Here is a 23,562-nt window from a genome sequence, read left to right on the forward strand (position 1 = left end):
ATGGTACACATCATCCCGTCCGGTACACCCCTCACGGTTCGGTACAAGCATGTACTGCGGTGTGGCTCATTTGCAATTTTCAAATGACATTTTCAGACAACTCGCATTTATATTAGAGCTTTGCAAGACGACTGACTTACAGAATTCTACTGTCATTGGTTGGATGCGGGACCTGTCTAAAGCATTACGCGGCGGAGTCGAGTAGGACGTGAAGCACAGCCCTTCTACTTCCAACTACTCCTCTCAATATTAACATTAGTATCCACATTAGGAAAACCTCCTCTGTCGTCGCCATGTTTGTTTTTATTGACTTTCTTCTTCTTCTTGTTCTCAAAAAACTTTACTCTTCTTCGTGGTATTTGTTCAGTATGGTAATTAAGAGCAACCCCCTCTGGTGGATTGATTGAGAAACGCTCGTTCCAATCTACAGGACGCATGAAGGCAGTGACGCATGACAACATTAGAAACGGACGTACCTATTTATGTACACAAAGCAAACATGAGCCTTATGGTTCTCCATCAGCTCCCAGTCATGTTTCGGTGCACAGCTGGGCTCCAGCCATCCTCTGCGTCCGAACCGTACCTTGAACTGTGAACCGTGACTCGGGAACCACGATACGTTCTGAACTGTGGATAACTTGTGCCGTTGCATCCCTGTTTTCCACTGTGACCTGACCTGTTGCACTGTTTGTTTTGGGGAAGTTGACATTGGTTTGGCGCAATTTCGTTGCTGAAAAGGCAGGAAGTACTCTGCAAAGGATGTGAGTTGAAATAGACTAAAAGAATGGACTGAGATTGGATGACTACTGGGATCAGATGACTGTCAGCTGATCGCAGCTGGGCACATGACTACGATGTCCTGCATGGATTTACGCAAAGCTTCATTAAATGTCATAGTATTCTGGATTCTATAGTTCTTATGTTAGAATATCCAGATTTCTTGAAACTAGAATAAGGTTGTATTCAGGACGCCGAAATCCGATACGGTGTTTGCATGTGCAAACACAAAGATGGGATATTTCAAAAACCCAACAGTATCTGAGATACTGATATGCATGTAAACACAAGATTAGAGTAATATGAAAAAAGTCATAATAACAAAATAATACTTCTGTTTGGAGAGGCTGTTTTTATTACTTCTGTTCTTTGACTCTGAATGTTGTCTCTTAAAGGTGGTGTTCATGATAATGGCCACTCTATGAAAAGCTATAGCTGTAGTTGCATTTGTTGCTGCTGACATTTTGCTCCCTGTCCTACATGAATGAAAAGTACTGGCCCTGTAAGTTACTTCCAGTGTTCTGTCTGTTGGACTCGTGCATACAGGTGCTGCAGTTCGGCTCCACTGTGCTTTAGTTCTGTCATCTGCAGAGCTTTGAGCCCCTCTGGGAGCCTTTCACAAGCAGGTCATAGTGTCTGTCTGACTCTGATTTGGTCATTGTTACTTGATTTTTTATACCCCCTTCTGCCCCATAGAAGGGGAGTACATTAGAGTATATACCAGGAATTCCGTCCGTCTTTCCATTCGTCTCCCCGTCGTTCTCGAATAATTATGGCTGAATGAAAATTTTTGGAATTTGTAAGAATTTTTGAACATTTGAATGTAGAAAAAATGTCCAACCAGTTTCTCAAAGACTGTTCACCCTATTCCTTTTTAAATTTGACACTCATTTTCTATGCTCAGGGGGCTGGTAGCAGCATACGTGAGGACAGAGTTCACATACAGCAAAACTGATGTCAGAAATAGAAGAGTTTGTTTCTGTCTCGGGGGTCGAGGATGTATTATGTGTTGTGGATGAAGAGTCCCTTGTTAATTTCTGAAAAACAGTAAATGTGTTGAAACTATGCACAGGAGTGGTGGGTACTGGTATGTTGGTTTTTACATTTTTTATATTTTCTAATTTGTAAATGATAATTTGGAACAATGAAGGATCAGTTAAAGGTCAAAGGTCTCCCCTCCTCCTCCTCTCCTCTCCTCTCCTCTCCTCTCCTCCCCTGTGGAATCAGTATTTTCCTCTCAGCAAACACAGCGTTGAGTGCCTATTTTCTGCTTGGATGCTAGTATATGAACTGCTGTAACAGTTTCTCCAGTGCCTTTTACATTTATGCTTGTGTGTACATGCAGTATATACAGACAACAGTAACAACTCCAACATTACGTAATAAACTTCCAAGTTGACCTTGTGCTTTGTTCCAAACACCACACATGTACAGATACGTAAGTTACTGACCCTGACTCATCCCATAATTGCCTCTCTGTCTTGTTGCCATGGATACAGCCATCCAGAAAAGCATTTCTGTGTGGTGACTGATAATTGCTGAGAACTTCCAGTAGTTAGAGTGAAGTGTTGTTTTTTTGGGGGGCCCTTTCACTCTCACTTCCTCCTCCTCCTTCTTGCCTTCTATTCAACCTTGTCCTCTTTTTCATCCCCCTCCTCCTTAAATTACCCCCGCCCTCTTTTTCAGTTTAATGTGTTACTCCTCTCTTGGGTTCTTTTTCTTGTCTGTATGTGTGTCTGTCCCTATTAGCATCCTCCAACAGGCAAAGTCACTTCACACTTTTCTTTAGTTTCTCCCATATTATATGTTTTTGATTAAATTTTTGATTCTTGTAATTATGTAGACCACTCTGTAGGGACAACTGTTTTCCTTTTACCCCTGTCGCCTTTTACGGCCAACAGGGGTAAAAGGTAGACAGCCTGTCCATCCTCTCCTCCCTCCTCTCTTATACTCACTATTATTATTATACTATCATTATTCGATATTCAAGTGTAATGGTATTTTAGAGTTTTAAATTTGTTTCACAAGTTGTTCTTTTGTCCAACTCTCAGTCCCTATTATTACATTTTAGATTTTAGAGGGAACAATTGTACTTATTACTTCACAAAATGTATTTATTTTTGCTGCTTTTCTTTCAGTCAGATTTGGACTTTAAGATGCAAAAAGGCACCATAGTTAACGTGTAACTTTGAGTTTGAGTCTCTGTTAGAACTGAATTTTTAGAGTTAATAGGGAGGTGAAGTCCTGCCCCTTCCACTGTGCCTCATGGGACCTTATTTTGGGGGGAAGGGGGGACAAAAATATAAATGGTGATATATAGTGAGATTCCCTGTGGATTGTGCCATCAGCTAGAATGATTTTTGATGTCAAAAATCAAGAAAGCTGCAGTTTTTTATAAAGATAGTTAAGTAGAATTTTGTTTTTGTGAAACGGCTCAGTAGACTGCATATCTCATCCCATGTAATGTCATTACCTTGACACATTTTAGCCTTGCTGTTTGAGAATTTGGTGAAAAAATGTTCCAGTGGTGGAGAATCCCAGCTCCATAAAGTAACAAGTCCTGCCATGTATTGTTTCTACCTGTTTACTTAACACAGGTGATTCCACTAATTATCCCTTCATCTACCTGGATGAGCTGTGCTCATCAAAATGGGCTGGTTCAGTGAATGGTTGGAACAAATACATGGCAGGACTTTTACTTTATGGAGCTGGGATTCTCTACCACTGGAAAGTCCCTACAAGTCTGGTTGTGGTGAAGCTGTAGAAATATCTTTAGTGACTCTGGACAGACTGCTGAGAGAGAGAGTTCTAATTAATTGACTAATGTGACTTCTAGGATTGTGGTCTTTCTATTTTCATTTTTTCAGTTTGACACTTTTGGCATAAACGATGACTTTCTTGACTAACATCGTATCTGTAAATGATGGCATGATTCAGACAGGATTAAAAGATTATTTGCTGCTTGCCATTGACTGTGATACAATGTTTTTCTGAAATAAGGTACAATGTGGCTTAACAGAAAGATGATTGATCAGTTTTAACTGATATATTGCAACCTGAAGAAGATAAATCTCTCTGCTTTTGCCGACGATGCCTATATGACACAGGCTACTTATATAGGGTTTTATCAACATGTAGTGTGCTAAAGGGTGATGCTAATTAGGGATGTCCCGATCGGGCATTTTTTAGAAGATCGGATCGGATTTAGTCACAAGATCAGGCCGATCCAGACCCCGTTCTGGGGTGGGGGTAAACACACTTCCTGTCCCCTCAAATTAACGTTTCCCAAGGTAGGGAAAAGGAATATTAGCTGCACAACAGCGGGAGACTTAGAGGAATTAGTAAAACGTCTATAGGTTTCACTTTCACTTTAATGTCTGGTGGTGATGTGCGACCCACACTGCAAGTAACCTGCTGATGTGCACATGAGGCAGAACTGGCCCGCCGAAGGTTCTAATTTGGCCCACAGTATGAATTTGGAAAGAGCAAAAATTCTACAAAAGTTATTCAGAGTCAAAGGTGTCATACCATAGTGTTTTAGTTCAGGTTCCACATTCGGCCTAATTATGATCTCAAGTTAAATAATAACATCATAACCTATAAATAATGACTTCAAATTGAAATCAAAATTATATTGTAAAAAGTCGGTATCAGATCGGTATCGGCAAAACTAATCCTAAAAAAATCGGATCAGATTGGAAGCAAAAAAAAATCCTGATCGGGACATCACTAATGCTAACCTGCCATCAATGCCTATAAAGGACCTAAAAAGAAGCTTGCAGTTGTGGGTCCACACTCAGTCGTTTTTCCAGAACTGGATCAAGTTTTCTTCATGGGACCTCCTCGTCTCCTCATGTAAACATACGTGAACAATTAACACTCCATTTGCTATTACATTTGCATTTTAAATTCTCTGCCAAAACCTCTATGGCAAAAGTTCAATTTTGAAAATGTTGCTGCTTAAACTTCCTAAAATCATGTGTAGGGAGATGCAGCCCATGTAGGTGATGATGACAGGGTGTAGGTTTGTCGTGCAAAATTGTAAATGTAAGACCAAAACTAACAGGATTCAATGTCAGTGCCGTAAGAAAAATAGGAGCCCTGGTTTGTTCTTTAAAGTGTGAAAAGGCCCTGAAAATAGGGTGTCTCATGTTTGACTTAAGTGTTTCTTAATTTCTTTTGCCTTTTCTTTGCCTGTTTCTGCTATTGCTGTCTCGCTGCCCTAATCTCCCGTCTGTCTAGTGTCCAGAGGACTGAGAAAGCTTTTACGTGTTTCTCTGTATATGCTAAAAATAATGGGGATGGAGATACGAACTGTGGAAAAAAAGTGTAGAGGAATGACATGTGGCAGGTCTGGATGGGAATCACACCAGACTGTCAGGTCAGGGGTATTTGCACTCATGTAGTGTGCCAGCATACGCTCTAACCTCTCAGCTGTCAGGTCACCCCCCTTTTAGTCTTGTATTTCATTCTTCTTCTCATGTTTTTGCTTGTCATCAAGGTGCCCTTGATTAAGGCTTCTCATCTCTTGTGGCCGACATGACTGAACTGGACACAGTGCTCAGTCAACCTTCTCTTTATTTAGAGAGAGGAAAAAAAAGAAAATTGTCAGACAGTATGACAGAGCGACAGGCAGACAGCAGCTGCTAAATGAAAAAAGGGAAAAGCAGTGACTCGCATGAAGAGACATAATGTGTAATTGAACATGAAACTGATTTTGTGTGTGTATGTGGTTGACATAACTGCAGCTGCATCGCTGGTCTAATGTCCTGCTAACACACCCCTAGACATGCAACATAAACACACAAACACACAACCTGATATTCACACATTTATGCACCAGCACACACATTACAAGTGTTGTTAGCAGGGACAGAATAACGAAAAAAAGACTATTTGTTTCCTGTTCAAGTCAAGATGGTGAAATTATTGATAATGATGGGCATTTTTGTCATCCTTTGTTTTTATTGAAATAGTCCCGAGAGACAACGGGTATCTGTTTTCATAGCTGACATTTAATTGAAACTAGCCCAAACTTAAATCTGAACTTCTGATGATCCATATATTTGTGATTTGTGTTATTTGGAGTTCTGAGAAGCAAAGGCAACAGATGAGCAGTGTTTGCACAAAGAGCTGAACAGCTACTTAGTCTGATAACAACTGATCTCTTTGATGGTATTTTTGCAAACCAACATGTCTGATAGATGCAGTGTCCTACAATCAATGTTCAGATTTTTTTTTTAGGACTATTTGATCTCTGCAAGCTCCAGAAATATCTGGCTTTTGAGCTGCTAAATGTTCAGCTGCATTCGTGATGGAATTGCTAACTTTATTTCTTTGCTGGGCAGGACATGCACAGTACATGTCTGAGCTTGTTTGTTGGGAACAGTGAGTTTAAAGAAGATAAAATGTTACTTATAGCTGAGGAGACCTTCGTGAGCATGTTGGGACCAGTTTCATTGTTTGATAGATTAGCCCCCCTAATGTAAAAAGGTTGGTTTGGCTTAAGAAATCAGCCGTGTTTAGGAAAAGACCATAGTTAGAGTTAAAATAAGAATGTTATACAACAGGTATGTGGTGTGGTGTGTTTCTGTCCAACATACCTCTGCTGCTATATATTTATATAGCCACAGAACAAACAACTGGATTTTATCAATCAAAGTTGTTTTATATAGTGAAGAGTATACACAAACAGACTGGTACTTACTTTTGTGCTTTTGGAGTTGCACTTTCAGTCTGAGTTGGTTTGCTAAAGCTAAGGGGATTTGAATAAAGAGTGGCAATTTTAAGCGTCATTTCTCTATGAGAGAAGTGGCTCAGTTCACTGAACAAACTCTGATTTGGAAAAAAAAAAAACTTGGTTTCATAACAATCAGACTATCTCTGTGATGTTCTTAAAATCTTATAAATAGACCAGGAAAATGTGACGCCGCCGACGAGCTCTAACATAAACAATATAAGAGTTTTGTGACGCAGCTTGAGGTGCTGCAAAGATGGGTCATTTACAACAGATACAGTAGGTGGACACACAAATACTTTTATGTTTGTTTTCTTCTTCATGTCATTGAAGCCCAAGTTAAAAATACAGATCAAGAATACCTACGCTTGTGACACGGTGGTGCAGTGGATAGTACTGTCGCCTCACAGCAAGAAGGTCCTGGTTCAGTTCCCTGTGTTTGTGTGGGTTCTCTGCCGGTACTCCGGCTTCCTCCTGCCATCCAAAGACATGCACTGATGGGTTAACACGCAAACACAGTCCACTTCCCTTTTCTAATATAGATACTTTTTTTTATATTTGTCTGTATCTTTGTATCTTATTGTGTTGTTAATTAGATGTACAGGGTGGGGAAGCAAAATTTACAATGAACATTTAGTTGTTTTTCTCAGCAGGCACTACGTCAATTGTTTTGAAACCAAACATATACTGATGTCATAATCATACCTAACACTATTATCCATACCTTTTCAGAAACTTTTGCCCATATGAGTAATCAGGAAAGCAAACGTCAAAGAGTGTGTGATTTGCTGAATGCACTCGTCACACCAATGGAGATTTCAAAAATAGTTGGAGTGTCCATAAAGACTGTTTATAATGTGAAGAAGAGAATGACTATGAGCAAAACTATTACGAGAAAGTCTGGAAGATACTATTAAAGAAGAATGGGAGAAGTTGTCACCCCAATATTTGAGGAACACTTGCGCGAGTTTCAGGAAGCGTGTGAAGGCAGTTATTGAGAAAGAAGGAGGACACATAGAATAAAAACCTGTTCTATTATGTAAATTTTCTTGTGGCAGATAAATTCTCATGACTTTCAGTAAACTAATTGGTCATACACTGTCTTTCAATCCCTGCCTCAAAATATTGTAAATTTTGCTTCCCCACCCTGTAAGTGGGGCTGGTAGAGACCATCTGTAATTTCATTGTACAACTGGTGTAATGACAACAAAGCCTATTCTATTCTATTCTTCATTCATTTTCTGAACCTGCTTTATCCTCACTAGGGTCACGGGAGTCGCTGGAGCCTGTCCCAGCTATTTATGGGTGAAGGCAGGGTACACCCTGTACAAGTCACCAGTTCATCTCAGGGCTGAACATATAGAGACAAACAATCACTCTCACATTCACACCTATGGGCAATTTAGATTAACCGATTAACCTATCAGTGCATGTCTTTGGGTGGTGGGAGGAAGTTGGAGTACCTGAAGAGAACCCATGCAGACACGGAGAGAACATGCAAACTCCACACAGAAAGGTCTCACCCCCATCGACTGGTGTTGGAATCGAACCAAGGACCTTCCTGCTGTGAGGCACGAGTGCTAACCACTGCACCACCATCTATTCTATTCTATTCTATTCTATTCTTACACTGTCACTGCATACGAGTGCAGACAGTCACTGGGCTGAAGACAAGCCCTCATGAATGTGAAAGAAGTGATGCTCTGCTGGCACAGCTTTGTAGAAAAAAGTGCATGTTCTGTATCTACTTCTTGTAAAAGTAAATCACTGACAGTCACAGTGTTTTCAGGTCACAGTGAGAATATGGTGAATTAAAGGTGATGGCATAACTTCTTAAGTAAGGTAAAACTTTTGCAATCATTTGTTAAGTGTACTTTGACAGCTATTTGAGCCATGTGAAAAACGCTGCATAAACTTGACCATGCATTACAATGGAAAAGACCCACGTTTTCTATAGATTCTGCTACGCAATGTGAAAGCAATGATTGTACATTTAAAATTGTTTTGGACGGGGGGGGGGGTATAAATTACATTGGAAACTAATCAATTTAGGTGAATATGGTTTTGCTCACGAGAAATTGCAGAAGGTCAGTCTGATGTTTCTCTTCCATTAATATAAATAAAGTATAAAGCACTGCTGAAGCCCACTGTTAGGTGTTCTGGTGCTGCAGAAGACCCTATGTAATTATACTACCCAACCATGCTACTGTGGTAGAAATGTAGATCCATGGCCGACCACTTTAGCAGATGTTAAAACCACTTCTGCTGCTTAAACTTCCCTAATAAAATCCCCAATGACAAAAACAAAAATGCAGATTAAAAGTAACACCAACACAACTTGTTCATTCTGTTGGTTTGCTGCCTTTTGGTCAGGTTGTTAATAAAAATAAGAATGAGTTCTCAACTAACTTATCTTGTTAAATAAAGGTTAAATAAAACATGTAAAACAGACCACTAGGTGCCCTGAAACAACAGCACTTCAATCAGCAGGTTGTTCAGACTTCTAACCAATGTTTTCAACAGAAGAACAGGCTCAGTGTGACCTCTGTGTCCAACAGACAGTTGTGTTTTAATGATAATCTTAGGACAGATGGAAGCTAATGCTGTAATTCTCTGTAAGAGCTCTGCTGGGAAAACACTGGAAATGATGGAAACTCCTCTCTTTGCTACTCCCTTCCTTTTCTCTTTGCATTAATAGCAAATGACATGCATGCAGGATGTTTATGGAAATTAGATGCAGAACTGAGAGCAGATTACTGTCTATATTTATAATTCCCCTCACTCTTTAGCATTCTCTCTCTTTACATCTCCTCCTCACTCCTCTGTTTTTTACATTTCATCTTGATTAGTATCCTCTCTCTCTGTATTAATGACTTACTCTCTGTGTCAGTCAGTGTGGGTGTTTTTCTCGATCTCTAATTGAAGGTTGTACATTATCATTAACATACACTTGACTTTTTTTCTGTGTGGAAAGTGTGTGGAAAGCTGAGGCTCAGCCTGCACAGCAGCTGTAAACACTGTCAGTGTACGGATGTTAATGAGCACTTACCTATCAGAGGTTATTGCGTTCAAGTAGAAGCAGTTATCAGGCAAATGTTCTCATAGTCCTTTTTTCCCCCTCCACTTTAGTTATGTGATAGCTGTACAAAACAGAGGTAATGTCTTCATGAAGTGAGTAAAAGAGCACTGAACACACTTTATGATAAAACATTCCTGAATATTCAGAATACCAAATTATTAGGCAGGGTTGAAGAGTTGACATCACAACAATGCTAACTTCTGTCACAGTCCCTGACAGAACTTGTCAAATATATATTTAGATCATATTCAGAGTTCAAAATTCCTTATTCATCTTAAACATGATCTGCACTGCAGTTGCTTAGTTCAACCTCTGCCTTAAACAAGCTTTGTTTTTAAAAATGTGGGAGACTTTTGTGACCAATTTTTTATCAAATCTGTAAAACTTAAAGTTTGTCCTCTGCCAACACTGCACGTCTATTGTTGGCTCGTTTTTCTTTCAGGATTGGGTAGAGGATTTTCCGTCATTCATTGATCTCTCGTGGGAATTGCTTGTTCATTCCATAGTTTGTGTTCTTGAGTAGTTTCCCTTTGCTATGAACCAGTTCTTTTTGTTTAAAGTGTTCAAATTTTGCTATAATGGGTCTTGTTTTATTGTCCTCTTGTTTCCCAAGACGGTGTACATGGTGGAAAGTGATGTTTTGCACCGTTTCACTGGGAAGTTTGAGTTGTGTTGACATGAAGTTTTTTACCAGTTGTTTGGGGTTATCGGGTGTAGCTTCTGGGATGCCTGAGAAGATGACGTTTTCGCGCATTGAGCATGTTTGAATGTCCAAGATTATGTCTTTCATTTGTTTGTTTTCGGCGGTGATGGTTTGCATTTGCTGGGTGAGTGTTTTGACATTTGACTGAAGCTCCTGATTTGATTTCTGCAGTGTTTCGATTTGGTTATGAGCAAATTCCAAGTTTTTACGCATGTCTTTCATTTCTTCGTGCATTGGAACTAGTAAATCCAGTTTTTTATTAAAGCTATACCTACCGATGTGGCATTTCTCACAGCACTTAGTAAAAGTTTGAACATGAACAACCCGGCTCCCTCCAAAGCCCCGCCCACTTCCCCTTGCCTGAGCTCTGACGCTCGCCTCCTCTCACCTGATGCGCGTGGAGGAAGCGGAGGGGAAAGTCCAGTCCACTTCGGTGTGTCCGTGGACCTCTCCCTCAGTGATCACTTGTATCATCCACCTGCCGCGGGCCCGCAGCCCCTGTTCCATCAGTAGACCCTGTATTTAAGGGTCTGGTCTGTGCAGTACTGGGTCAGTGTCTTCACTGCACCACGGAGATGAGATGCCCAGGCGACGAGCACGCGGACTGTGAACGCGTGGCCTCCGCGAATTTTCCGTGGACATTTGAGGTTTCATAGTCCATACATTTATCATCCTACATAATCCTACACTGTGTGACACCATGTACATGTACCTGTATGAGTCCCGCCGTCATAAAAGCTGAGCTTTATGCAGACCTGTTCAGTCCAATACAGCTGACTTCCGGACTTTTATCTCCATCCTTCATTCATCAGAGTCCGGTTTGTTCCCCTTAGTTGTTGTTTCTGTTCATAAATCCGTTTTTCCCCTTCCACATGAGCATTTCAGTTTTATCCATACACATCCTAGAAATACTGTGGTCAGTGACAGGAGAAGCAGCGCGAGTGAAGCGTCAGATTCAGAGGTACCCATATCGGATGTGGAGATGGCGATAATGGATCGGATGCTGGACGGCCGTAATGGATGATAGACAGGAGGCTCAGTCAGGTTCGGCCAATTATTTCATTCGGACCGACTAAAATGATTGGTCAGACTTTTATCAGAAATATACGAGAATTAAACATTTTTGAGTTTCAATACCTGGTGGATTTCTTTTACATTTTAGTTTGACACACACTTATTAGGAGCATTTTAAGATGACAAAAGAAAAGTGTAAAAATGCCACATCATACGGTATAGCTTTAATGCTCGTTAGCACACTGACCTCTTCTCGGGTGGTCTGAAGATCATCCATGTCTGTTGCTTAGTCCCTTTTTCTCTTTTTGAGGTTGGATGTTTCTGTGTCCGAGTCCATGGTTGTTTGTAGATAGTAGTCATCGATGAAAGCTTCCAGGCTCGTTATATCCTCCAGATTTGGAATTGGTCTGTCTTGTATATGTGGTGGTGGTAAACAGCTGACGAGTTAATCCAGAATGGTATCTTTTTTTGTGTTGGAGAGATCTCTTTTTGCTGCACTTGTCAACAGCAGGATGCCATCGTTTCCATCGTTACCTCTGTCCAGCTCTCACGACACTCACGCATGCATTCCGTCACTCCACACCTTCCCCACACCAACAATTTCTTAGTGCCATCCACCATAAACAAACCATGTGTTTACAAACAGAGCCGGGAGGGAACTCAGGCATCTTCGGAATTTTGTCGCAACGTGCATTGTGTGAAGCGAAGGCTATCATATGGTTACGCCGCCGCTGACAGTGCAACCATATGATATTATTTGGATGAAACAAACGCAACATGGAAAAAGCTGAAACGTGGAAACAGCTGGAGGAATATGCATCGAGGGAAGGGAGCTCCTGCCATTTCCACGTTGTCTGTAGCAACTGCCGCTGCCAGACAGTGGCATGAACCGGCGTTTCCCACAATGCACATTGTGACAAAATTCTGAAGATGCCTGAGTTCCCTCTCGGCTCTGAATGTAAACACACAGTTTGTTTATGGTGGATGGCACTAAGAAATTGTTCACTGTAATGCAAGAGATTCAGGTGAGTAATCACAGAAAGACTTACAGATTCGTGATACTTAGGCTGTGACCGAAGTTTTACAGATTTGATGAAAAATTGGTCATGAAAGTCTCCCGCACCTTTAAGGTCCACACCTATTTCCAGATAGGTCCATTGTTGTTCAGTTAGTTGTTTGGCCAATCAATCAGCACAGATGAAGTATTTTACCGACTATCAGTATCAGCAGAATGCAGCTCCAATAGTGGTTAGGGTTTGATGTTTAGTAATATCGATACAATTAATTCATTTACCATAGGCAAGTATTACTTCAATGTAAATGTTCAACAACAGTCACATGACAGTCTTTTTGGTTGATTTTGTCCAATAAATTGGCTTTTTCCTGTCCAAAACTATCATTATTTTGTCAGCCTTTACGAATCCACTGCATAAGCTCAAGTAGTCAAATGGATGTTACCCACTGGCATGTGGACTGTCGTTTTGGAGCTTTCAGTTTGACATTTTTGCTGTAATGATAGTGTTGTTTTTGGTCTCAGAAGTGACCGTATTTGGATGTAACTTTGGAGCAGGGCAATGCTACTGTTAAATTATAGGAACTAAAGGCCACACTGCTAACTAGAAAGCTAATACTAATGCCAACTTTACCAACAGATGCCAACAGACAGTGGCAATTTGGCCAATCCAGATATATCTTAAAGTTGTAATACCACTGACAACCACTAGATGTTGGGTTTACACTTGTCTATAGTAAGTTATTTCAACTTTGGCTTCAGCATCCAGCCATAGTCGTTTCTCTTTGAATCAGCCACTTGGATGAAACTGTGTTGTTGTACTTGAAAAACTGTGGACAGATCCTTTACAACTTAATGACAGATCAAAGTTGCATTTAGCGTGTAGTAAAATTGTTACATTCAGAGAGGAGTGTGTCCCTCTGAGCAAATGAACCCCCCCACCACCACCACCACCACACACACACACACACACACACACACACACACACACACACACACACACACACACATACATATATATATGCAGAGTCGGCTGATTGTAAAGATTTTTTTAATTTTGTTCTGTTCTGAGTGCGAGCCACTCCAGGTAATAACCCTGGAGGAGGTGTTGCTCTATGTGTGTGTGTGTGTGTGTGTGTAGGTTGATAAGACGGTATCTTTGAAGTTCCTTTCTCTGCATGCCTCTCGCTCTGTCTCTCTCTACTCTTTGAAGTCGAGCTGAATTTTGCTGACTTGCCTTTTGAACATGGTGTGTGTCTGTGTGTATATACAGTATACCGCAACCTGCTGATGTGATTAGTGTGTGTGTGTGGTTTGAAAGGATTCAAATAGGTAATAGAAATGCACTAGAAGACATTTACCTTTGAACATCCATGGAACCCTAAGCCTAGCTCTGAAATGGGCTGCCAGTAACCTGGTAGATGTTCAAATGTTTAAGGAAACTTTGGGCGACCAGTCAAATGACTGCAATGATAATGTTTTTGAAGCTGATGGTAGGCAATGCTGCCCACTGCTGTTGCTGTAGAGGAGCAAATGAGAGGCATTCGGCATGCGGGAGTAAGCATAAAGATTTTGAGGAACAGCATCAGTGTGCAGGTTTTTATCTGGAATGTAGGAAACGGAAACAGTTGTTTTACTGGGCAGCTCCCAACACAAAGCACACTTCAGCGTTTGTGCTTGTATTTGAAGTGTGTTTGTCCCGAGAACTGGTGGTTTGTTAGCGAGGTCCATTTAAGCTAACAGTTTCTCATTACACACTTCTGTTTCTGTAGAGGAGCAGAAGACAGACCCTGAAGCACGTGGAAGTGAGCGTAATGACTATCAGTAATAAATAAATAAATGACCCGAGTCCTTGCTATTTAGGCTCTTATCATGGAGGTTGACCATTGAAACAGTTGTTAGCTGAGAAATTTAATTAGTTATTGCCACCCAATGACCAGCTCCCAGCACAACCTAATGCTGCATTTCAGGCCATTTTTTGAGCCTGTACGTCACGACTTCAAACCACAACTCACGACTTTGTAATGTTCCACGCAAATCACACCAAACTGCCTGAGCACAAGGAATTGTGGTAGCTAGATGTAAACAAACCAGCATGGTGGACCATATGCTATGCTCATTTATAATCATTTCTATCGCCAAAGGGAAACAGAGGAGTAAAAACAGTGCATAAGGCAAGAGAAGCTGTTCTACCTTTTATGTTCTGTTATTTGTATATTAGGATACGTATTTGGTATTAATTTATTCTTGCACTCCATGGACTGAAAACTAGCTAACGCTAGAGTAGCTGCTGATTAAACAGAACATTTGCAGATCAATAATGTAAGCGCAACACCTTGTTTTAATAAACAATTTGCATAAACAACGCATCCATGGGGGCTGCCATTGCTACGTGACGTCAGAACTCTGAACTGGGAGTACATTGATCTAGTACGAGTTCATGGGTGGGAAGTCACAGGTTTGACTGACATTCCAGTGCCTTTTCACTGGTAGAGGGTTGGAAAAACACGAGTTACAGGTTGCCTGGAACTTCAGGTGAACACATAACAGAGGCACTCACATGTTCACATATGCACTTGGATTCTTATGTGAAATCACTGTTTTTCTGGGAGCTAATTATTTGTTGACATTAGTTAGCACCCTTTCTAAGCTAACGGTAGCTACAATTGCAGAGTGCTGCCACTGTGCAGATATTACGTCTGATGTCCCTGAGTCATAAAATTCACTTTCAGATCAAATCAGTCAACAGTGGTGGAGCCTGTAGGCTTCTTTACTTAAACTTGGCACTACCAATGTTTTCTTTTCTGAAGGGGAAATATTCATTTATTTAGCTCAAATACAGTGATTAGTTTCCATCATCAATGTTTTACTTGCAACAGTTTACATTTTTGTGTCTTAAAGTATTGCTAAAGTCCTTTTAGTTTAGAGTTTATCACACCAGTTCATGTTCAGCTGTATTGATATAAAACATTACTTTATTTACCTTCCTGTGAACTGGACCAAAAAGAGAAGGAGTTGACAAACGAAGCATGTAGTGTGCAGGTATGTAACACCTCATAAAAGCCAAAGTTTGTATCAGGGAAATCCATGCAAATCCTGTTAGGCAGAGCCAGTGAGAACTAATGTCACTTATCTAGCATACTAATGTTAGCTAGCGCCAACTGTTTTTCTCAGTCATTTAAGATTTGTAATCAACTTCACATGCATTCTGTGCTCTTTATCATCTTATTTTAAATGGTAGAATGACAAATGAATGTGTTTTATGGACTCAGGAACACAATACTGCAGCAGAGGAATGAACAGGACTAAACCAGGACGTAGGAAGTGACATCAGAGCTTAACACCTGCTTTTAGGAACAGAAGAGGAGCACTGAAGAACTCCGGTAGTGTAAGAATTTTTGCTGACCCCCCCCACCCCAAAAAAAACAAAAAAAAAAACAGGCCAAGTCCTAGAGAAATAAAGACACAAAAAGACATTAGCTTACAAATGGAGTTAGCAATCACCAAATGACCAACTCTCACGTGACTTTCACAGATGCGTGTTGGAATGTCCAAATCTGTCAAATTTAAGTATCACTGTAAAAATAAATAATAATAAATAAATATATAAAACAGGGGTGTCAAACCCATTCTAGTTCAGGGGCCACATTCAGCTAAATTTGATCTGAAGTAGGCCGGACCAGTAAAATAATAACATAATAATATATAAATAATGTCAACTCCAAACTTTTCTCTGTTTTAGAGCAAAAAAAGTAAATTTACATTATGAAAAGGTTTACATCTACAAACTATCCTTTCAAAAGATGTGAATAACATGAACAAACTGAAAAAAAAGTGTAATTTTAACAATATTCTGCCTCAGTTTATCATTTACACACGTACATTATAACTTACAGATCACAGTGGATCTACAACAGGGATTAAAGTTCTCCGTCACCACGACGGATTTCCGTCAAATGGAAAAATTGAGGGGGGAAAAAGTCATATTGAAGTAACTTCCCCATGTGTTTAGTGGAGTCCAGTCGGCACCGCGATCCTGTCCTGGGTCTGCTGTCCTGAATCTGCAGGTGTTTAACACAGGCACACCACACACAGGGGGCTGATAGGTTTAACAGTGATGATAATAAGATGACTTCTTTATTTTTTTGTCGGGAGGACAGATTGATGACTATTTATCTGTGGAAGGAAACGTTGCTCATTCTGTGCCTCAGAAACACATGGACAAGTTCAGCTTTACCGAAGTTCAGCCTCCAGACGCTAACTTTAGTTTAGTGCTAACAAGTAGCTTTCATTATGAAAGAACCACAGCGAAAAGGTAAGCAGACAGAACTGATCTACAGGTACCTTCATGTTTGGGTTCATAGCTTATCTCCTCTTGCCGGTATATGACTAGTGTGTGTGTTTGTGTTTGTGTGTATGTGCCCTTCCCGTGCGTGCGGCTGTGCGCGCCGCGGCCTTACACGGTTACGCGGCCGACTGCATAAGTGCTTTATTTTGACCCGTTTAGCATCTTATTTCTATTTGTGTGGTACAGTACGAAGATAAAATTGAATGAATGAGTAACACCCTTGGTATTTGCAAAGCCGCTGTATTTTAAATACCCTCAGAGAGGATCTGTAACGGAATATAATTTCTATTTCAGTTGACGTAATTTCTTCCAATCAAAAGAGAACATGATATTGGCGGGAGGGGGTTGTGGACGCAGGTTTGACAACGTACAGATTATTTTGGCTAGCATATACGACATCATGGACATGTTTGTAGAGGAAGGTGCTGAAGTGGGAACTATTGAGAGATGCGTGAAAAATAGATGGAGGTGGGCATGGCTTGATGAGAAGGGAGACGATGGAACTCCAATTAGTAATTATTATTTTCACTCGCTTCAAAGGTTTTCATACCCTTTAAAATTAACCAGAGAGCACCAAAATTGACCTGAAGCTTTCAAAATTTTCTGGGGGAGGACCCCCAGACCCCCCACCAATACCACTCATGACATTTTTTCTATCCATGTTACTAATCTTCTACACCTGTACACTCTCCCATTCAGTGTGTTTTACAGTATTGCCAAATTTGACTATATAAACTTGTACGCTATAGTAGTATTGTATTGCATCATTTTTAATAGTGGCCAATGATTTTGACCAGAAGAAAATTTTCAGTCAGATGAAAAATTTTTGCTTTAATCCCTGATCTACAAACACACAAAACATTTAATAACAGACAGAAATTTGTTAAAATTGTACTTACTTCTCTTAAGACATTTCAGGTTATTCATATTTGTTCAGGTTATTCACATTTTTTGTGAAATTATACTTTGTTTTAGTGTAAATACATGAAAATATTTCCATTTACAAAGAGAGAAATTGGGAGCTGTCATTATTTCTATGTTACTATGATAGTATTTTACTGGTCCTGCCCACTTGAGATTGAATTGTTCTGAATGTGGAACCTGAACTAAAAGGATTATTATCTTAGTGTAATTTTTGCATTTCATAAATTCATCCCAAGGGCCAGACTGGACCCTTTGGTGGGCCAGATCTGGCCCCCAGGCCACATGTTTGACACCTGTGACATAAAAGAAAGAAAGAAAGCCTGCGGTTATTTTGGAAGTTTTATTGAATCTAAAGATGTTATTTCATCCAACAAATTAAGGACGTGCTGCATTTACATCGATATCCTTTAGTACATACTGAATTGTGTTCCTTTTGTCATGAGGTGGTGTGAATGATTGGACTCATGCGCACGTTGCTGAAGGGAGAAACAGATTTTATTTAAGAGACAAATACAACGGTGAGGGACAAACATAAAACCTGGGGATGGTGGCAGTCAGCATCCGTACAATTGAAGAGGAGTCTGGGTTATGGAGAGGTGAAATATGACAATGATCCAGCACTGCACAGCTGCGGAACCAAGCCTTAAATACAGCTTGATAATGATGCACTGCAGCTGTGCAGCACGTAACAGGTGAGAGTGATTGTGGAGGCACCAGACGGTTACATCCCCTGTGCAAGGCGGAGCGCTTCTGCAGGTCATTCCTCCCCACAGCCATCAGACTGGATAACAATACACAGTGATCCTCCACCACCCCCATATCACATCATGTATATATGCAATCACTATGTAAATATGTACATATCTTTAAACTTTATACTTAAATTTTCATACTTTTAAGAATGTTTATTTCTACTAGGGATGTAACGATATGAAAATTTCATATCACAGTTATTGTGACCAAAATTATCACGGTTATCATTATTATCACTGTATTGTTGAAATTGTGCTCAGAATGTTCAAAAAGTACTTATACACACACTGAAATAATTTAACCAAGTTGTATTAAAAAAAAAAAATAAAAAAAAAAAAATATATAATAATAATAATAATAATAATAATAATAATAATAATAATAATAATAATAGGCACAATGTACTTTCTGTTGCAGAAACATTCAAATATCAACCCTTAGTGGTCTGAGCCTATTTTAGCCATTTTTCAGTACTTTTGATTTTGCCTTTATATACTATATAAACAAATGTTTACTATATCCATGTTTGGTATCTTTTTTTTTTTCAGCACAACTTCATCTATCTCATCTGCCCATTATTTTTTCACTTTAACCTACTATATCAACATAAAAGGACAAAAAACAAAAAAAACATAAAATCCGATTTGAAAAATTTATATAATTTATTGCATAAGTAACACAAAGATGCTTAACGAACCTTTTCAAAGACTTTAAAAGTGAATATTGGTTCCAAATATTAGGTATAGAAAATTAAAATTGCAATAAATTAAAACTATACTCAAATATTTGACATAAAAGCATAGCTTTACATAGGGTTTTTTTTCCCCTAAAAGTGCGGTAATCAAACACAGTTATCATGATAATTAGAATTTAAACGGTAATACTCACCATCTGCAATTTTACCGCGGTTTATCGTTATACCTATGATCATTACATCCCTAATTTCTACCTGCTTTTCTTTTGCACTGGTGTGATGCATGTTGCTGCTGTAAACTGTTAAATTTCCCCATGGTGGGATCAATAATGTTTTATCTTATGTTAATGGAGAGGGAGGAGCTGGCGGCCATGCTGGAGCGGACCGTGACACCTTTGGCTTATTTCATTATTATTTCCTTTCTATTTAAAAGGAGACATTTGTATGTTGTTCCACTGGATTTACTCGACCTTAAAAAGAGCTACTGTAAATTAGGTTGACTCAGAGCCTGCAGTAAACGGGCCATGAAACCCAAACTTTGAACTAAAATAGGAATAAACACAGTTTGTTGCTGCACAAACTATGAATACTTTGTTGCTTTCATTGCAAATATAGACAAGCAATGCTTTAAATAGATTAGATGTGCTGTATAAATAAAGTCAGCCTTGCTATTGTTGGAAATTCACCTTGATTTGTGTTTTTCCTCTGCTTCCTTATGGGCAGTCATGGACATCTGGGTCTCTTCCTGTAGCTGGTTTAGCTATTTTTGACACAAGCACACGGAGAACCCAAACGCAGCACCACAGGATCAAGTCTTTAAACTGGTTTATTTACAAGCAAACAAGATTCAGACAAGGGGGAGACGATGGGATGTCAGGGCAGGCAGGGGTCAAGAACCGTGAAATCCAGACCAATCCATTGAGGGCAGCCTGAGCCGTGGTCAGAAGGAGGTTCGGTGTCCGTGGCAGAGACAAACAGGCTTGGTCAAACGAAGGTAGGTCGGTGCTGAGGACAGGCAGGCATAGTCGGACAAGCGGGGTTCAGGGATTCCAGACAGGCGGGTACGGTCGAGCCAGAACAGGTTCAGGAACGGAGATTCAGACTGGGTATGCTGGATAGTAACTCTGGGTTAACAATCTGGCAACATACACATGCAGAGGGAGAGGTTAAATAGGCCCAGGCCTAATGACGGCAGCTGGGAACAACAGGTGAACGGAGTTGAGTAATTAGGGGAAAGGTCAGAGAGGTGAGGAGATGTGAGAGAGAGAGAGAGAGAGAGCAGAGCAAAGCAGGTAGAGATGTGACAATTTTCTTTTTTACTAGCCGCATCAGGTCTTCAGGTTTTGTAACGTTCTTCATGATAACACAGCCACAGGTCGGTTCCTACAAATGGGTGTTTTTTGTACTTGTGATGGGTGTCTAACTTCTTGGTTGCAGTTGTTACAGATGCCAATGAACACAGTCAGATCATCACACTGTAGCTCTTTTAGTTTGTTAAGGATGTAACACCTTGAACCCATAATACCATGAAAACTGTACATGTAAATAAACAAAGCACAGATGCACTTGAGAACCCACAGTGCACTTAGCATGTACATTTGTTCATCTAACAACAATACCTTTTTGACCACTTGCCTCCAGTATTGGAAATGTTACTTTAAAAATATTATTAGTTGCAATTACTTGTTACTTCTCCCAGAAAGAAACTGAATTAGTTACTGACTACAAATGATAAAAGTAACTAGTTACTAGGGAAAGTAACTATTGCGTTAGTTTCAAGTACATTTCAAATGCTCAAATGTGTCAAAGAATTCAGACACACTGTACACACTGTACAGTGAAACTGAAACTTAAGATGTTTCACTAATTCTTCTATGTCTCCCGTTGTTGTGCACCTCATTTTTTTTCCCCTACCTTCGGAAACTTTTATTTGAGGGGGCAGGACATTTGTTGCCCGCACCAGAACCAGGCTCGGATGACGCCCTGGTGTTTGCTCTGCCGCTAGATTCACAAGTGTCGCTAAGTAGAGTATCAAATATGTGACATTCCTATAAATGAATCACATGCTGCGGACAAAGGTTTGAGCATATTGGAGGGATTTCCCCCTTTTGTAGAAGTGGAAGCTTTGACAGTGTTACAAGTGGTGTCGTCTTTTCGGATCGTTTCTGCCTCAACTCTGTGTTTGCTACGTTCTGACCAAAACAATGCAGCGTGTGCATGACGTCATCACACATGCGAAACAAAGAGGTTTCTAAATCCATGAAAGTCCCTTTTTCCATCTGCTTCAGTTGTCAGACGTCTTTAGCATGACTGTGTGTGTGATGTAGCAGAGCCTTGAAGCTTCTTAACAGTGGCCTCTGCTAACCTGAAGTCCATGAGGTCTGAGTTCAGTCTTTCACCCACAACTAGCAGTAAAGTTTCACCTTATACAAATGTTTCTGAACACATTACACACTGGGCATTACAAATCATATAAATTATTGTTTGTAGCAAGATCTATCTATTTCATGCTGAGATCATGAATCATATCCAATAGCACTTACAGGTTCAGGCACGAGTTTCAGTTGGTGCGTCCTGTTTCTGCTGTCTGTCCACTGGTGCTGCAAGATTAGGTTTCTTCTTTTAAATAATGGATTACAGCTGAACACAGGAGATGAGTGGATGAGGCAAGAGTCAAAAATTACTCTTTTGCAATTTTTCTCACAAAAATATGTTTTGTAGATGAATCCAATCTCAGCCGTTTTATCAGTCTTTCTGTTATGAATAAAGCCGCTTAAAAAAACAACAACTTAAAACCATCATATCTGCAGTGTCTCAGTGTGAAGCTCCTTTTTGAAGTTTCACCCAGGCCAAGTCAAGCCTGAGGCAGACAGGAAACATCATAAGACTGATTCCCTTGTCAGTCAGTTTGAGAAGCCATGGCTTTATCAAATCTACACCTTAGTATTTCAAACAGAGCATTTCAGCAGGTGCCAATTACAATAAGAACAACCAGACACACAGTCACAATATTTAAAGGAAACAGGTAAGAGAGTCAATATTTTTTTGACAATTTACTTGAAATATGTACAATGCAAACCTAAATTATTCTGACAAACCTGAATTCATATTGTTCTGTTTGGACTTGGAAGTGCAAGAAAAATACCAGAAAATGAAACAATAGCCATCTTAGCAGTTATGTTCATGTAGACCTGCATTATTATTAATTTATTAAAAATTTCTTTGCATTTGGAAGACTCCCATCTCTTATCTTTTGTCAATAGAAAGGAAGTAGGTAAGTATGTGAAATGTGGAAATTCCATTCAATTCAATTCAACAAAAAAAAAAAAAAAAATCCACTTGCCAATAGAGACCAGACGACAGATAACACTGTCATCAACACCATCAGAGTCAAAGTTGTGGACAGAGCTGACACGGAAACACTGATGGTGTTTTTATTTTCTTGTCTCACAGGTCTGTCGGTGTTGCAGAGGATCTTGGACACGGCGGCGGAGCGCACTTGGCAGGTCACGTCTGTGAATCTGGACACTTTAACAGAGACGGCCTTCATCAAGCTGCTGGCTGACCTGGACTACAAGAAGGACTTTCAGATCATCATCGACTGTGAGCTGGACCGACTCAACTCCATCCTCAACCTGGTAAAAAAACACTCAGTGGTTTTTCTGTGAATATATGAATCCTTAAGTATTTGTTTGGTTTACTGCAAGACAAAAAACAACTATCAGGAGAAGCACAGGCCATAATTTCCTGTTTCGATACAGCCCGACATCTAAGTGCATAGAGCAAACACATTTACATTTTAAATATATGTTTTGTTACTTTGAGCAGTCTAAACTTTTAACTGTAAATAAAAGGTTAAATGTTCAGTAGCTTTATTATTCCCATAGGGAAATTTGTTGGCTGCATTTTACCCATTCTAATACACATAGAGCATCTAGCATTTGCATTAGGGATTAGCATTAGCAAGTACACATAGGAGCGGTGAGCTGTCACTGAAGGGGCTCAGGGACCAACTCTGCCTCAGATTCTTGTAAGTTAAAGCTAAGATTTTTGTGAAAACTCTTGAGTTTTTGTATGAGGTTAAACCTGAAGGTTTTGTGAAGAAGATTTCTAGTTTTTGTACCAAATAAAAGCCTTTGCAATAAAGATTGTCAATCTGCACTGTGCATGTGAGTCCTTACCAAGGTTGTAATAGTTTTGGATTTTTCATTATAGTTTAGTTTTATTTAGTTTTGACTTTTTTTTTCTCTAATTCAGTTAGTTTTGATCAGTTTTTAGAGCAGGTTTGCTAGTTTTTATTAGTTTTCATTATTTTCTAAATGCTTGGTTTTAGTTTAGTTTTAATTTTGTCATATCTTTTCTCTTCTTCGCTGTCGTATTCAAATAAATCCCAGACAGGACTCTGCTGCTTTTTCCCAACTTTAGTCTCCATGTTTCCAGGTAGAGTGGGGACCAGAAGATGACTCTAAACGACAAGTGACAAGAAGTGACGAACTGTTAACTGTCATATGGTGCCAGCAG

General features: G+C 39.8%; 1 protein-coding gene across 2 annotated transcripts in view; it reads left to right on the forward strand.

Annotated features, from left to right (window-relative positions):
• Positions 1-23,562, forward strand: part of LOC115432987 (glutamate receptor 1-like) — a 176,021-nt gene that overhangs the window by 74,603 nt on the left and 77,856 nt on the right. For both annotated transcript variants that reach the window (XM_030154128.1, XM_030154127.1), the window contains exon 4: positions 22,495-22,679. In XM_030154128.1, the coding sequence (XP_030009988.1) occupies positions 22,495-22,679 (185 nt within the window). The remainder of the gene's footprint in view (positions 1-22,494; positions 22,680-23,562) is intronic.

Source organism: Sphaeramia orbicularis, chromosome 14, assembly GCF_902148855.1.
Source record: "Sphaeramia orbicularis chromosome 14, fSphaOr1.1, whole genome shotgun sequence".
Lineage (NCBI taxonomy): Eukaryota > Metazoa > Chordata > Actinopteri > Kurtiformes > Apogonidae > Sphaeramia > Sphaeramia orbicularis.